Below are 17,091 nucleotides of genomic sequence, written 5' to 3' on the forward strand. Positions count from 1 at the left end.
GAGAAAAAATGAATTTTAAGTTTTTAAAATATTGTATCTTGTAACATATTTTTGGATCGTCAATTTTCAAGATTTTCATATTTTGAAGCTTTAAATTTTATAATTAAAGATAAAAATATATTTGAAGACTATGATAAAGATTTCCAATGTTGAAACCACATTTCTCAACGCTATTTAAAGATGCACTTCACTTTGATTATTTAGAGCCTCAGCTCAATACAAACCGCACCCATTAAATAATTTTCTATAAAATTTAGGGAAATTATAGCTAATATACCTTAATTTTAAGAAAATCCTGAAAAAGCCTCTAACTTCCCAAAACGTCGCCTGCACCTTTTTTCCCAATTTTGATATTTTCTAGACGAAAATACCTTTTACGGTAGTCTTTCTACAGTAATGCATTACGATCTTACGATAATTAGTTCTAGTACCGTAATAACATAAACATCTATTACGATACTTTAATTACCATAATAACATAGAGTATTATGGTAATTAAAATACCGTAATACTTTAAAATAGTATTACGGTAATTTAAGTACCGTAATATTGCCCAACTCAACACGAAAGATTTTTTACTCTTTCGAGCCTACTATTTATTTATTCCCTCGACAAAAATCCACACTAGCTGTAATTCTTTAAATCTCAAATTTTAAGATATAATCTTTACTTAAGTTTTATATGGTTATCAAAATTTTAGAACTAAAGCACGCTTAAATTGGTATTTTTTAGCGAGGGAGTAGATCACATTGTGCTCTTATGGGAACATAGATTTTTTGAAAAGAGTAACCCTGATATTAGTTTTGGTTTGAAGCTTTTAAATTATGTATTAAGGGTTACCCTTTAAAAGCTTAAAACCAAAGCTAATATCAGGGCTACCATTTTCAAAAAATTTATGTTTCCATAGGCGCACGATGTGGATCTACTCTCTTGCTCAAAAATATATTTAAGCGTGCTTTCGTTCTAAAATTTTGAGAACTATATAAAACTTACGTAGAGATTATATCTTAAAAATTTGATATTTGAAAAAATTACAGCTAGCAGTGAATGAATTTTTGTCGATGGAGTAAATAAATAATAGATTCGAGAGGGTAAAAAATCTTTTGTGTTGAGTTAGACAATACTACTGTATTTAAATTACCGTATTATGATATTTTAATTACCATAATACTTTATATTATTACGGTAATGATCACATTACATTACCATAGAAAGATTAACGTAAAGGTATTTTCGTTCAGAAAATGATAAAAATTAAAAAAATTTCGTAAAAATCCCCCCATCCAAATCTCCACCTCCTCGAGGAGCATTTCCGTTAATTACCCGAAAACAAAGGATACTATAGTCATTGTGAAATATCACACGTGCAAAAACAGGCTATTAAAGACTGCCGCACAAGCGGCGCCTTTATGTACAGAAACATATCTTTCACACGTGTTATGTGGTTAGAATCTCACCATGGTTAAATTATGCCAGGTTAACTTTTGAGGACATAAGAACCCCTTAACCCCAGTTAATATTACTTAACCCGCCCTCTTCCACACGTGTGGAGAGTTAAAGAATTTAACCATGGTAAAATAATTGCGAACTAACCACAGTAAGTGATTGAGCACTACTTAACCCGAGGTAACTTTTAACCCACCCCACATGACCTATTTAAACCTCGCTCAACGGAAGGCCATCAACCATTGTCGCTTGCGCTTCCTAGTCGCCTGGTAACCGCTTTTGTGCGCCGGTATTCCACTTGTCGTGACGCTAAACCGGATTTTACCATGGCCAACTGCTTTTTTCCAACTGTAAAACCACCTTTCTCGTAGAGAACGTTTCCATGTCTTCTAAAACTGTTTCGCTTCTGATTAAAACTGTGATTCGTTGCTCATATTCTGACGCCGGAAAACCGTTTTCATCCTCGGAATATCCTTATTTTCGCCGCCAAACCACTGCTCTCTGCTCTGTTAGAAATCCTGGTTATCTCTCATTTTCTTGTTGATTTACGCAGTTTTATCGCCATTTTTTGCAGCAGTAATTGCTCTTTAATGCTTTGTTTTCTCGACTGAAACTTAGGGTTTCTCTTCTGAAACCGCCGTTTCCCGTGCCCCTTGCTTTTGAAGCCGTTATGGAAAGCCATCATCATTTGTTCATTTGAGCAATGAAACCGATAAACCCTAAAATTACGGTGTACGGTGGTTCTCACGTTTTTTCTCACTGAACCACTGGCTACTCTCTCTCTAAAATATCTGCACCAGTTGGTTTTTCTCTCTATAACTGCATACGCGCATTTCTGTCTAAATCCCTTGCTTCCATCGCCTAAAAGCTTCAACAAACAGTTGGTGTTTCTCTCTCTAACTTACTTCGTTAATCTCTCTCCGGCACTTATTTCTACTTAAAAAGTCGCCCTTTCTCTCCTTAAACAGCCATAACTACGTTCTTTCTTTCCATCTTCCGATTTCATCTCCCACGAAACAATGCCTTTTGGTATGGATTCAATCTGGCTGCTGTTTGCTATGGTTTACTCGGCTGGCTCACCTTTGCTCCAATGGCAAACCCTAACCCTAATTTTTCTCTCACTATCAATCCTCGTCTTCTCTCACTGGTTAACACCAGGTGGGTTTGCTTGGTCTCTGGTGAAAACCACCCAAACCCACATCAATGGACCGTTTGGGTTCCCGTTTTTGGGCCAATTCTTCATGTTCTCAAGCCCATTAGCCCACAGCAAGCTTGCTTCCACGGCGAAATATCTGAACTCAACTGGTTTAATGGCTTTCAGCTTGGGTTTTACAAGAGTCATCATATCGAGTAGCCCCCTTACTGCAAAAGATATTTTGAATAGCCCATCCTTCGCGAATAGGCCCATTAAAGAAAGTGCTTACAATCTGATGTTTCATAGAGCAATGGGTTTTGCTCCCTATGGTGATTACTGGAGAAATTTGAGAAGGATTTCTGCAACTTATTTGTTCAGTCCGAGAAGGATCGAGGGTTCTAGTTTTTACAGGAAGGTCTGTGGAGAGAGAATGATTGAGGAAATTGCGGTAGCAATGAAGAGAGAGAGAGTTGTTGCGGTGAGGAAGATTTTGCATTTGGGCTCTCTGAATCATGTGATGAAAGTGGTGTTTGGGAGAGATTTCGACTTCAATAGAGGCGATGGGATTGAACTGATGGATCTGGTGAGAGAGGGATACGAGTTATTGGGTTCTTTTAATTGGGGCGATCATGTTCATTTCCTGGGGTGGTTGGATTTGAATGGAGTGAGAAAGAGGAGTAAAAATTTGGCATGTAGAGTGAGAAGCTTTGTTGGGAAGATCATTGAGGAACACAGAGCCAAGGGTGAAGCTAATGGCGTTTTAGGCGATGGCGGTGGTGATTTTGTGGATGTTTTGCTGAATTTGCATGGTGAGGAGGGCCTTGGTGACTCTGATATGGTGGCTGTTCTCTGGGTACGTTTAATTCGGCGTTTTTATTGTTTTGATAATTTAATTGTTCTCGCCTTCAAAATTGTTGGATATCCGAGTCTTGCAATTTATTATTCTGTAGAGATAGAGTATAAGTTAATGTTTTGATTTTATTTCTTTGTTTCTGTATCTTCTTATAAATTATTATTCTCTCTTGGCCTTTAATATTGGTTAGAATGATTTTGAATTCAGGATATTTAAGACTGATTGATTTGTGCTATCAATCTCTCTCTTTCTCTATATTCTTTGTGCTTTTGTGGTTATATATACGCACTCTTCTGTTTTTTTGGTAACATAAGTTCTCCTGATCTCTCTCTAACGATTTGTCTCTCTTAAATTTTCTTGAATTTCATGTATGTTCTCCTTGATCTTCTTGCTAAAAGACCCTATCCTTTGTCCCTCAACAGGAAATGATCTTTAGAGGTACAGACACAGTGGCAATACTGCTAGAATGGATTCTTGCCAGAATGGTTCTGCACCCTGAAATACAATCTAAAGCCCAATTTGAAATTGAAGAATTTGCCGGAAGATTCACTGGGAAAACAATACCGACATTTGATTCTGGTATAAATGAGCTGCCTTACCTTCAAGCCATTGTCAAAGAAACACTGAGGCTCCACCCACCTGGCCCACTTCTCTCTTGGGCTCGCTTGGCCATTACTGATGTTCACATTGGCCATAGCTTTATACCTCAAGGAACCATGGCAATGGTGAATATGTGGGCTATAACCCATGATGAGAACATATGGGAGAATCCCAACAATTTCGAACCAGAGAGGTTTATGAGAGAAAAGGTCGGTGTACTGGGTTCGGATTTGAGGCTGGCTCCATTTGGGTCCGGGCGGAGGGTTTGTCCAGGTAAAGCCATGGGGTTGGCCACTGTTCATCTATGGCTTGCTCAGCTTCTTCAGAATTTCAGGTGGTTGCCTTCTTTGGATGAGAAAGAGAGTGTGGATTTGAGTGAGAGGTTGATGTTGTCAATGGAGATGGAGAGGCCTCTGGTTTGTAGGGCTCTTCCAAGGAAGAGTGGTATTGTTAATGGTTGAATATGGTTTAGAAAGAGAGCAGAAAGGCTTAATTCTGTTTGCTGAATTGTGAATTGGTGTGTAGAGAGCGAGAAAGGTTTCTGTTAGGATAGAGAGAGGCCTATTTTGCTTTAGAGATGGTTGTTTCTCTTTAGAAAGTGAGAGGTAGAGAGAGAGAGAGATACTTGTTTAGCTTTAGAGAGAGTGCGAGAGAGGGTATTAGTGGTTGGTACATTGTCCTATTTGCATGTTTTTTAGAGAGAGAGAGAGAGTTATATCATTTGTATGCTACATGCATGTACTTAAATGTGAAATGGCCTTTATTCGATGTATAAATGTTACCATCTATTTAGAGAGTTGTTTTTTGTTTGGGTAGGTGTTTTCTCTGCAAAATGGGGTAGGCTTCGGAGTGTAGAGAGAGAGAAAGAGTGATGCGTCATGTTTTAAAGAGGAGATGATGTCACTCACCTATATGACTTGAGTGTGATTATCAATCGACATAACAAAAGCCAATGCCCTCTTTTTTAAAATTTTTCTTTTATAAAGTAGGGCTTTAAAACACCCCAAATCTCTACGGGAATATTTGCAAAACCATGCAAAGTTACAAAAATTGTTTTTTAATTATCTCAGTAGGGAAAAGTTTATATTGAGCCTAGGCTCTTAACTAACAAAAAGCCTACCTCAACCATTTCATTGGGATAGGAACATGGTAAAAAAAAAAAAGGATATTTTTTTTAAAGAAAAGTTTATATAAGAATGCTACTTTATAATGTAAAACTAAGGATGTCTTTCAAAAATCCATTGTTTAAGTCTCAGGAATGGTGCATTTTACAACATATTATCTACCCATCAATTTTCAAGATTTTTGTAGTTTTATAATTCTACTTGATTTTAATCATATTTGAAATTTAAAATTTTATAATCAGATAGAAAAATAGATTTTTAGATAATCTTAAGAATATTATCTATAAAAACTATAAGTAATACTCCCACCTGTGAACATTGTAATGTGATTTTTGACGGTTAGTTTTAAGATTCTTCATAGATGTGCTTTGGTCTAACATTATGTTTTAATTTTTAACATAATGTTTTAATTTTTAAATTCTATAAATAGGGATGAAAAAATATATTTTGAGGCTATTGCCAAAATGTAAATGTTGAAACTATTTTTCTCGGCACTAGATTTCTAGGTTAATTCAAATTTGATTGTTCAGAACTCAGGTTACAAACCACACCTAAACAAATGTAAGTAAAAAATCCATCTCAAAAATTGATTTATAGTAGTTTGACTCATTTATCATTTTTTACATTGGCTCATAGAAACCGCGTCCTATACTTATTTTAACGGGGCTACAAGTCCTATCAAATCAATCATTTTTCCTTTTTAATGAGTTTACCAATAGTTTACGTTTGTTCTCTTTGCGTCTCATCACATTCTTGCATTAAGATATTAAAAAAAGCCAAAAAAGATGATTTTGATGGTATATGTAGCTGTCATCAACCTCATTCTCACCTTAAATTATTATTTATAGAGCGAACATATTTATTTTGTGCTTCATTCTCCCTCTAGCTGTCCATGTCAAATGGTTTAAAAAAAAAAAATCTAACTCAAAGCAAAATCAAATATTGGACATTGAGGTTTTGAGCCTATCCAAAAGTTCTCACCTACTACAAGATGTTTTCCTCTTATCCCTGTCACTTGAATCTGTGTGGTATAAAATATGCTCCACAACACATGGCGTATTTAATTAATAGATAATGAGATTGTTAGGTGGTGATACATATTTCTAGCTCAACAAACGAAGGATCCTTCTCATGCAACGAAATCTCTCTTTTGACCATTGTTCTTAAGACTTATTTTCAAGTTTTATATATTTGGGTTAGAAAAATATTTTTTTAGTATATTCAAAGGAAGATTTTGGAATTATATATATATATATATATATATATATATATATATATATATATATATATATATATATATATACTACTACTACTACGCAACATTTAAAGGTAAAAATGAATAGTTATTTTACCTATTTTTATCACCGTTCAAAGTCCATTGCGCGGTGACGATTGTTGAGTACTATCTCATTTTTTCATTTTTTTTTACAAATCAGAATGATTTGAAATTTGAAATGTGTATTCATCAAGAATAGGAAAATTTTTGAAAATTATAAAAAAAATATTTTATGTAGAAACATTTACCAAAATACCCCCCCAAAATTTTAAGGGTATTTTGGTCAATTTATTTTTTACGGACAATTGTTTTTATATTTTTATTATATGCGCCTTCGTAAGATGTATATATTTTTTAAATTTCAGGTCGTTTCGATTTGTAAAAAAAAATAAAAAATAAAACACTATCGGACAATTAGAATGGTGCGATGAAATTTGGACGGTGACGAGAATAGGTGTAATCATTATTTATTTTCGCCTATAGGCGTTGGAAAGATTTTTCCATATATATATATGGAAAAATCTTTCCAACGCCTATAGGCGAAAAGGAATAGTGATTAGCCCACTAGTTCATAAGAAAATATGAGTCTAATGGCTCAGATTGAATTTGGAATGATCTGACGTTCACAGATGTCTGATAGTACTTAAATTTTATTTTATTTTTTTATATATTCAAATCACTTGAAATTTTAGGTATATATTCTTCTCATCAAGAAACACCTAATAAAAATATAAAAAAAAGTATTCGTAAAAAATAAAATGATCAAAATACCCTCCAAAATATTTCGGGGGTATTTTGTTCAATTTATTTAATATATAATATTTTTTTGATATTTTTCAAAGATTCATTTATTTTTGATGAACAAATATCTAAAATTTAAAGTAATTTGAATTTGTTAAGAAAAAAAAACTAAAATTCAAACACTCTTCAGATGAACAGGTGGAATCAGATTGAACTGGATTGAAATAGGCCGAAATAGATGCATTGGAGCTTTGTTTCGCTACGGTCTAAACAAAACATCCGAATACTTCAGCCTATTCGGCCAAAACGAAGGGAATTTGACAGCATTGCTTATTAGGACAACTGTATTACAAGACAACAAGAAGATCTAGCTATCAATATCAAATCCAACAGCTAGGAGGTGATTAAAAAGTTCAAAAAAATTTCATTTGAATTTTAAGCCTAGTAAATCTCACACCCTTACCGGTCCAATTTGATTTTGAATGATTGTGACCTTCTTATGCTTAAGGCAAATAAATTTTATTGCATATTTATTTCATTTTAGTTTTGTTCACTCGTCCTTACGTTTCTAAGCTTTCTAAACCGAAAATAATTTTGATATTATTGCTCATCTACTTCTCTCTTTGTGCAACACTTAAATGAAAGTAGTTTTATTCTTTAGGTAAGAACCATCCTTGCGAGGGATTGGTTCATCTAAATTCTAATCTAAATAATGATAATTAGTAGTCTTAGCAGTACTAAGTACTACTATTATTATTTTAATAATAGTAATTAATAGTAGTATAGGCACAAGGGGGAGTTTATCTTTTTTGAGGCTATGGTATCTGATTAAATAATTTCCTTCAAGTAGTTTTCTATGCTTCTTTTACAACGTAGAAGTTCTATCTTCCCCCTTATCTAATCGTTCATTTTGAATGGAAAGCTAAGATTGTCCCAATCATAATGTTATGCCTCTATATTTTTTTAATTTTAATTTTTTTCTATAAACTATTTTGGCACCAAATTTTAGACGTCCATTCCTCAATTAAACTCGCACTAGCGAAAAATATTAAAAAAAATATTTTCAATAAAATAAAATGACCAAAATATTTTTAATATTTTTTATAGGGGTGCCCCAATGAGGAGATGGTAATTTCATATTCATACAATTTGTATAAAAAAAAATACTTTGAGACATCGGATCTAAGATCTAACGGTGAGTGGCTCTCTTGATCAAAATTAGATGGCTAGGTAGTATGGAGAGGATAGAACTTTTATGCTGTAGAGGAAACATAGAAACCTTTCCCTTTTAATAAAAATAAAGAATATTTATCAAATAAAATAAAATAAAATAATAATAATAATAAGATTGCATGCAATGCTACTCTTTCCTTAGATGGTTTCAGAAATCTCATATCCGAAGACAGAATTTTCAATTTAGATTGAACTAAGTGGGTCCGGTTCCCTTCCCAGATCTGGAAACAACCCAAATCGAACACAATTACCCCTTTTTTTTTTACATAGAATTCAATGATTCAAATTGGGAATCACTAATAACTTAGATCAAGAGAATTGAGCAATGCCCGTAAAATTTACTGATTTCAATATTTTAACGTTTATATTCAAGAGAATCAACATCAGGGTTCAGTATTTAAAACACTGTTTAGATACGAAAATCAACATTTCAAGCTGAATGGATTTCAAATTTTACAGCATGTGGTGTGTAATTTTTTCATATAAGAAAGTCTGAAAAAAATATTTATCAAACCCAAAATACTAAATGATATTATGTCCTAGGCTGCCTAATAATAAACAGTATTATTACTCAAAATACTAAATGATATTAATAATCTCCTTGGATATTTTTCTCAATAATAACACTAATAATAATAATGGGGCACGGTTTCTATGAGTCCCCAGACTCATGTAGAATTGCAGCCCTCCTTAATAATCTATTTTTAACCTTGATTTTTAAGGAATATGTAATAGGTGTGGTTTGCATGAGCTTGCCATCAAAGTAAAGTGCACCACCAAATTTTATCATAAAATGTAATTTTAGTGTAAAATATTTTAAGTACGGTTTGAGAATTTATTTTCATCTTTAATTATAAAATTTTAGATTTTAAAAATGGTTCAAATCAAATAGATTTATAAACACATGAAAATTTTAAAAATGGACGGCCTAAATAATGTGTTGCAAGATGCACTATTTTTGAGACGTATAATAATAATAATAATAATAATAATAATAATAATAATAATAATAATAATAATAATAATAATAATAATAATAATAATAATAATAATAATAATAATAATAATAATAATAATAATAATAATAATAATAATAGTAATAGTAATAATAGTAATAATAGTAATAATAGTAATAATAATAATAATAATAGTAATAATAGTAATAATAGTAATAGTAATAATAGTAATAATAGTAATAGTAATAATAGTAATAATAGTAGTAATAATAGTAATAATAGTATTAATAATTGTAATAATAATAATAATAATAATAATAATAATAATAATAATAATAATAATAATAATAATAATAATAATAATAATAATAATAATAATAATAGTAATAATAATAGTAATAGTAATAATAGTAGTAATAGTAGTAATAATAATAATAATAATAATAATAATAATAATAATAATAATAATAATAATAATAATAATAATAATAATAATAATAATAATAATAATAATAATAATAATAATAATAATAATAGTAATAGTAATAATAGTAATAATAGTAATAATAGTAATAATAATAATAATAATAGTAATAATAGTAATAATAGTAATAGTAATAATAGTAATAATAGTAATAGTAATAATAGTAATAATAGTAGTAATAATAGTAATAATAGTAGTAATAATTGTAATAATAATAATAATAATAATAGTAGTAATAATAGTAATAATAGTAGTAATAATTGTAATAATAATAATAATAATAATAATAATAATAATAATAATAATAATAATAATAATAATAATAATAATAATAATAATAATAATAATAATAATAATAATAATAATAATAATAATAATAATAATAATAATAATAATAATAATAATAATAATAATAATAATAATAATAATAATAATAATAATAATAATAATAATAATAATAATAATAATAATAATAATAATAATAATAATAATAATAATAATAATAATAATAATAATAATAATAATAATAATAATAATAATAATAATAATAATAATAATAATAATAATAATAATAATAATAATAATAATAATAATAATAATAATAATAATAATAATAATAATAATAATAATAATAATAATAATAATAATAATAATAATAATAATAATAATAATAATAATAATAATAATAATAATAATAATAATAATAATAATAATAATAATAATAATAATAATAATAATAATAATAATAATAATAATAATAATAATAATAATAATAATAATAATAATAATAATAATAATAATAATAATAATAATAATAATAATAATAATAATAATAATAATAATAATAATAATAATAATAATAATAATAATAATAATAATAATAATAATAATAATAATAATAATAATAATAATAATAATAATAATAATAATAATAATAATAATAATAATAATAATAATAATAATAATAATAATAATAATAATAATAATAATAATAATAATAATAATAATAATAATAATAATAATAATAATAATAATAATAATAATAATAATAATAATAATAATAATAATAATAATAATAATAATAATAATAATAATAATAATAATAATAATAATAATAATAATAATAATAATAATAATAATAATAATAATAATAATAATAATAATAATAATAATAATAATAATAATAATAATAATAATAATAATAATAATAATAATAATAATAATAATAATAATAATAATAATAATAATAATAATAATAATAATAATAATAATAATAATAATAATAATAATAATAATAATAATAATAATAATAATAATAATAATAATAATAATAATAATAATAATAATAATAATAATAATAATAATAATAATAATAATAATAATAATAATAATAATAATAATAATAATAATAATAATAATAATAATAATAATAATAATAATAATAATAATAATAATAATAATAATAATAATAATAATAATAATAATAATAATAATAATAATAATAATAATAATAATAATAATAATAATAATAATAATAATAATAATAATAATAATAATAATAATAATAATAATAATAATAATAATAATAATAATAATAATAATAATAATAATAATAATAATAATAATAATAATAATAATAATAATAATAATAATAATAATAATAATAATAATAATAATAATAATAATAATAATAATAATAATAATAATAATAATAATAATAATAATAATAATAATAATAATAGAAGCTCAAAGAGTTTGCTCGTTTTCATGTTCATCGCTCAAGCAGGCCGTGGACAACTTTTATCATGATTTAGATATTAATTTGGAAAATTCTAGAGAAAAAGGGGGGTGAAAATTCACACATCCGTATCCACTTGAAAAGGAACTTTCCTTTCATTTGTCTTTACAGACCTTTAGAATATATGATTCCCCATCAAGATTACATGATATTCTCCTAAATATTCTCTATCCCCTTTTGTTACTAGTGCTTTTATTTCTTCAATTGATAATCCTGTAATGTTGTTTTGACAAAGATAAAGGGAAAGAGAATAAAAAGAAAAGATTCATTCTTGGACAAAAAGGAGTACTACGAAGGGAATATGCTTGACATGGTAGAAACTAAACCAACGTTTACAATACTCGACTTAAAATGAAATTTAGGATAAAATCTGATTTTATAATAAAAAATAATTAACAGTCAAGTGTTAAATCTCCCAATTTCATAGCATAGGTTGAGGCCTTCCGTTCCGTAGCTCTATGAGCGTAAGTGACTGAAGTGACTCGGTCCTTCAGTGACACTCCTGTGTTGCGTAGGGCTAACTCGTTCTACTATCTTTGTGCTTGTTTTTCCAAGTGATTACTATCTCTATCCCTTCGCTCTGCTCCCGCTTGCTTTCATGTACACATGTTGTCTCTTCTCTATAACCCATGACATGCCCTGCTTTCTATGGCATGGTTCTTTCAATATTGGAATTGGGATTGACTGATCTGCTTTTGTAGCTTTCCTTTTCATCGTAGATTTAGGATTTATAAATTTTTTTGACGAAGTTTTATGTTGGCTATCTACCTGATACAACCCATTTTTTTTATCCGGGTTTGGGATGGGTTAAACCCACCTCTTTTCCCTAGACTTAAAACATGTTAAGGAAAATTTTAAGGTCCTGACCTTGTTAGACCAAAATATGAAAACATCCATTTGTAAAATATAATCTTCAAAATATAATAAAAAAACACCTAGCAAAATACAATAAAAAAACTTAATGCTCAAAATTAAAATACCAAAACATGCTTTTGATATATGTGTTGCACTTAACATTTCATAATTGCTCTCATATGTAGAAAAAATATTTGCGCCTACAAGTCCTCTTTATATCAGGAATACGGAGAAAAATCTTTTGGGGTATGACAGAAGGATAGGAGATCCACCCTCAAAGTGGAAATCTCTTGAAACTAACAATAAAGTGACGAACAAGGCTGCTTCATTGCCTCTATAGTCCAAGGGACTAGATGGAGTACCAATTGGTCTGTCATTCACTGGGACTCTAGAATGAGGGACCAATCGGGAAAGGGGTGTTGGGCATCTCATCCCATGAGGTAGGGACATCAATGTAATTGTTCTTTTTGCTAAAGGGACAGTTCGAAAAAGTGGAAGAGGGTGATTTGTTGGCCAAATCACCATCCCACATAGGATCTCGAGTATGGTTTTGATATATGAAGATCGTCATCTTATCTCTTTCTAAAAGGAGATAGAGATGAACCTCATTTTAGGAGGTTATGAGACACTTCGCATGGACCTCATTGGGCTTTTTTGGGTGTGCATCTCTTTGGGCCATTTCTGTGGGCGAACTCTTCTTGATATATTGAAAAATACAAGAAGCCTCCTTCTATAGAGAAGAAAAAGATAGATATTCATATTTCTCTTTGAGAGGAGAAGAAGAAGATAGAGATTCATCTTTTTCTGTGAGAGAAGAAGCGATGGAGAGAGAAGCGATGGAGAGCTATCATTCTCTGAGAGAGAAGAAGAGAGCCAGAGAGTTGTCCTTTTTCTTAGAGAGAAGAAGATGATGAAAGAGAGCCAGTGATGCTCTTCTTAAGTCTTTTCTTTGATGAGAGAGAAAAGATAGAGAAGGGAAGAAAATGAGAGAAAGAGATAACCTTTTTTTTTAGAGAGAAAGTCTCTAAAAAAGAAAGAAGTCTATAAGATCAGCGAGAAATTCTAGAGAGAGAAGTCTCTAGATGAAATCAGTGATCTTAAGAAATGTTGCTTCTTGGAATACTATTCTCACATTTATCTTAATAGTAGATTCATCTCTTTCTCTATGGACGTAGCCTGAAAAGATAAACCACGTAAATCTGGTACCAATACAATTTATTTTTTTATATGCTTTATTGCATGTTTTCCCACTCATACACACACACATCGACTTTTGCATATTTATATCCCATACATCCTGGTGCGATAGGGCTCTAATTGGGTGAGCCCAACAAGTACTATCAGAGCGTGTTTCCCTCTCTGTTTGATCCTCCCTATCACCGTTTTTCTTATAGCGAAGGTAGCAGTCATAGGTCAAGTAAGGAAGAAAACAAATCCCATTCCTCTAATCTTAGTCACCGTTCCGGGCTTTGCGCCGACTTGACTTTCGATTAATTGGACTTAGGGAACGTTTTTTTTTTTTTGTATTCAAACCCTCATACAAAAGCTCTGTCGAAATTTTGTGAAAATTTCTGCAAAGGCTTGACTGACAATCGAGCGACAGTAACAATCGGATGACACAACGATAGGTCGGCAGCTAACGATTGGGTGGTAGTTCACGATCGGACGACAGTTGATCAGGCGGTAGTTCACGATCGGACGATAGTTAACGATTGAGCGGTAGTTCACGATCGGGCAGTAGTTCACGATCGGGCGATAGTGCATATGATCCGGCGACAGTTCATGATCAGACTGCATTTAGCATAAACAATCGGGTGATAACTATCCGTAACTCATGGGGGATAGACAATGTGCATGGATAGATGGATTTCAGTATCGAGAGTCGCTTAATGGGAATAATTGGATCATCTGGAACCCAAATATGGAAAATCTACTACAATGTTGGGAGTTGTATGCACTTATTGAAGGGGTAGAACACATGCCCGAAAGTATGACAGATGACGAGTGGAAGAGACTGGACCGAAAGGCTCTCGAAACTATCTTACAATGGTTTGAAGAAAATGTATTCCACCATGTATCGATGGAGACATCCTCGAAGTCATTGTGGGTTAAGCTACATGAATTTTATGGGAGGAAAACCATCGAAAATAAGGCGTTCTTGATCCAGAAGTTAGTGAACATGAAGTTTAAGGACAGGGAACTCGTGAACATGAAGTTTGAGGACAAGGAATCTGTTGCAGAGCACCTGGATGAGGTGCAAAGCATTGTTAACCAACTTGCAATAATGAAGTTGTTCTTAGAAGATGAGCTACAAGCTCTGTTTTTTCTCGGTTCACTACCGGACAATTGGGAGACTCTGGTAGTCTCTGTGAGTAACTCAGCACCGGATGATAGTGACCATGAGTCAAGTCACTAGCAGCCTGTTGAATGAGGAGGTGAGTAGAAAAGCTTCCGACACATCAAACTCGCAAGCCATTGTGATAAATTGAAGAAGGTCCAGGAATAAGGACCAAAACCAATCAAAGATGAAAAAGGGGGATCAAATGTTTTCATTGTGGCAATGAAGGGAACAACAAGAAAGATTGTCGGAAGCTCAAGAATTAGCGGTATGAGGACAATGTCATGGATGATAGTAGCCAAACCACTACAGTGATCACAGATGATGGTGTGGTCAGTTACTGTGCTGAAGAGTGCATTTATATTACATCATGCAACTCGTATTGAGTTGTGGATGTCGGGCATCGGAGTCATTTGGTAGCACATCATACCTCATCACCTTTATCGATGACGCTTCATGAATGGTATGGGTGAAATCAAAAGATCAGATGTTCGAGATCTTTCAGGATTTCCATATAACGTGGAAAGAGAGACATACAAACTGCTAAAGTATCTCAGAGTTAAGAGCGTGGAATTGGGGTGAAGCAGTCCTCACAACATGCTACCTAAATAGATCTCAGTTGTTTCCTCTAGATGGTCAAATCATAAAGAGAGGTTGGACAAGAAAGGATATATCTTATTCACATTTGATAGTGTTCGAGGCATTGATGCACATGCCAAGGGACAAAGATCCAAGTTGAATGAGAAAACACTCATGTACATCTTCTAAAGGTACTCAGATGAAGAGTTCAGCTGTCTGATGTAGGATCCTGAAGACAATAAGATGATCAAGGGTATGGGTGTGGTCTTTTAGGAAGACCTCACTATTGACGACGTGATAAAGGCAACAAAATCATGAATCTTCAATGGTTCGAAACCGGTCATATTTCCTCCACTGTGGTAAATGAAAAAGGTGAGAAGTGAAACTAGTGGATGAGTCCAAAGAGTTGACATGTCAATTTCGAGTGATGAGGAGCAAGGGGAGTAGCCTGTTCAAGAAGTGTCACCCACAATTAAACTGAGAAGGTTCTCTAGGGGACATAAACCCTGTACTAATTACCTCGCAAGGGGCAGACCAGAAATCTATCAGGAAGTCAGGTCAACAAACACAAAGGGGTGTGGATTAAAGCTACATAAGATGAGTTGTATCCTTGCATGAGAATCATACCTATGACCTCGTAAAGTTGTTGAAAGACAAGAAGGCATGGGAGTTAAGTGCCAGAAGATCCCTTCAACCAAGAAAAAGAAAAAAGAAATACAGAAAGTTCCCTATGGGTCAGCTGTAAGAAGCACATGCAACTGATGCGTGATGAGCTCAATTAGAGATTGTCGGTGAGTGCTCATTGTGCAAAAAAAGTATTGACTGATAAATATCATTAGTCATTACTTTGACCGACAATGAATTGCCACTATGCAAAGAAGGTATTGACCAATGGGCCATTAATCTTCACCTTGACAAACAGTGAATTTCCACTGTATAGAAAAGGTATTGACCAATGGACTGTCAATGATCACTTCCAACAATGAATCCCTTTAACTGCTAATGACTCTATGGACTGACAATGACATCGTGAGCAAATTCAAGTATCGTTAATCTTGGCAAGGAACACTAGACAATAGTCGATTTGATATTCAAGTATCTCAGAGGAACATCCAAAATGTGTTTGTGCTTTGGGGGAGGAAAACTTGAGTTACATTGGTACACAGATAAAGACATCGCAGGAGTACCAGACTCCAGGAAGTCATACTCAATTACTTTTGCAAGTGGACTTGATGTATGACAGTCCAAGTTGCAGAAAGGTGAGAAATTATTGCAACTAAGGAAAATCCATTTCCATAGGAGCGTGTCAGATATGATGTTGAAGACCTTGACAAAAGAGAAACAAGAGTCGTAGAGAAGCCTGGCTGGCATGGGTGCCATTTGAGCACCTGATAGACTTGTGTAGGAAGACCTCCCTCCTGGGATTGGAGGGGGAGATTATTGGGCGTCCCAACTCATGAGGTAGGGACACCAATAGAAATGTTCTTTTGCTAAAGGGATAGTTTAGGAAAGTGGAAGAAGGTGACTTGTTGGTCAAGTCATCATCCCACACAAATAGGTTCTCACGTAATTTTGATATGGGAAGATGTTTTTCTTATCTCTTTTTAAAAGGAGAAAGAGCTTTTTTAGGAGATTATGTGATACTTCCATATACGGTTGTTATCTCTTGTCCC

The 17,091-nt window shown here is 31.3% G+C and overlaps 1 protein-coding gene across 1 annotated transcript; it reads left to right on the plus strand.

Moving 5' to 3' along the window:
* The first annotated feature begins 2,442 nt into the window (after positions 1-2,442).
* On the plus strand, positions 2,443-4,810 carry LOC18446241 (cytochrome P450 78A5). Its single transcript, XM_006856362.4, has 2 exons — positions 2,443-3,434; positions 3,857-4,810. Exons 1-2 carry the CDS (start codon positions 2,466-2,468, stop codon positions 4,493-4,495), a joined length of 1,608 nt encoding a protein of 535 aa, XP_006856424.2. The 5' UTR covers positions 2,443-2,465; the 3' UTR covers positions 4,496-4,810.
* Positions 4,811-17,091: the final 12,281 nt, after the last annotated feature.

Source organism: Amborella trichopoda, chromosome 10 (genome assembly GCF_054954075.1).
Source record: "Amborella trichopoda isolate Santa Cruz 75 chromosome 10, AtrichopodaSantaCruz75HAP2 v2.0, whole genome shotgun sequence".
In the NCBI taxonomy this organism is placed as follows: Eukaryota; Viridiplantae; Streptophyta; class Magnoliopsida; order Amborellales; family Amborellaceae; genus Amborella; species Amborella trichopoda.

What these genes read in the sequence shown, in the direction of transcription:
- LOC18446241 (XM_006856362.4), top strand. Translation starts at nt 2,466, where the DNA reads ATGCCTTTTGGTATGGATTCAATCTGGCTGCTGTTTGCTATGGTTTAC. An exon ending in ATATGGTGGCTGTTCTCTGG is followed by an intron (nt 3,435 to 3,856) that starts GTACGTTTAATT and finishes GTCCCTCAACAG; the next exon opens with GAAATGATCTTTAGAGGTAC.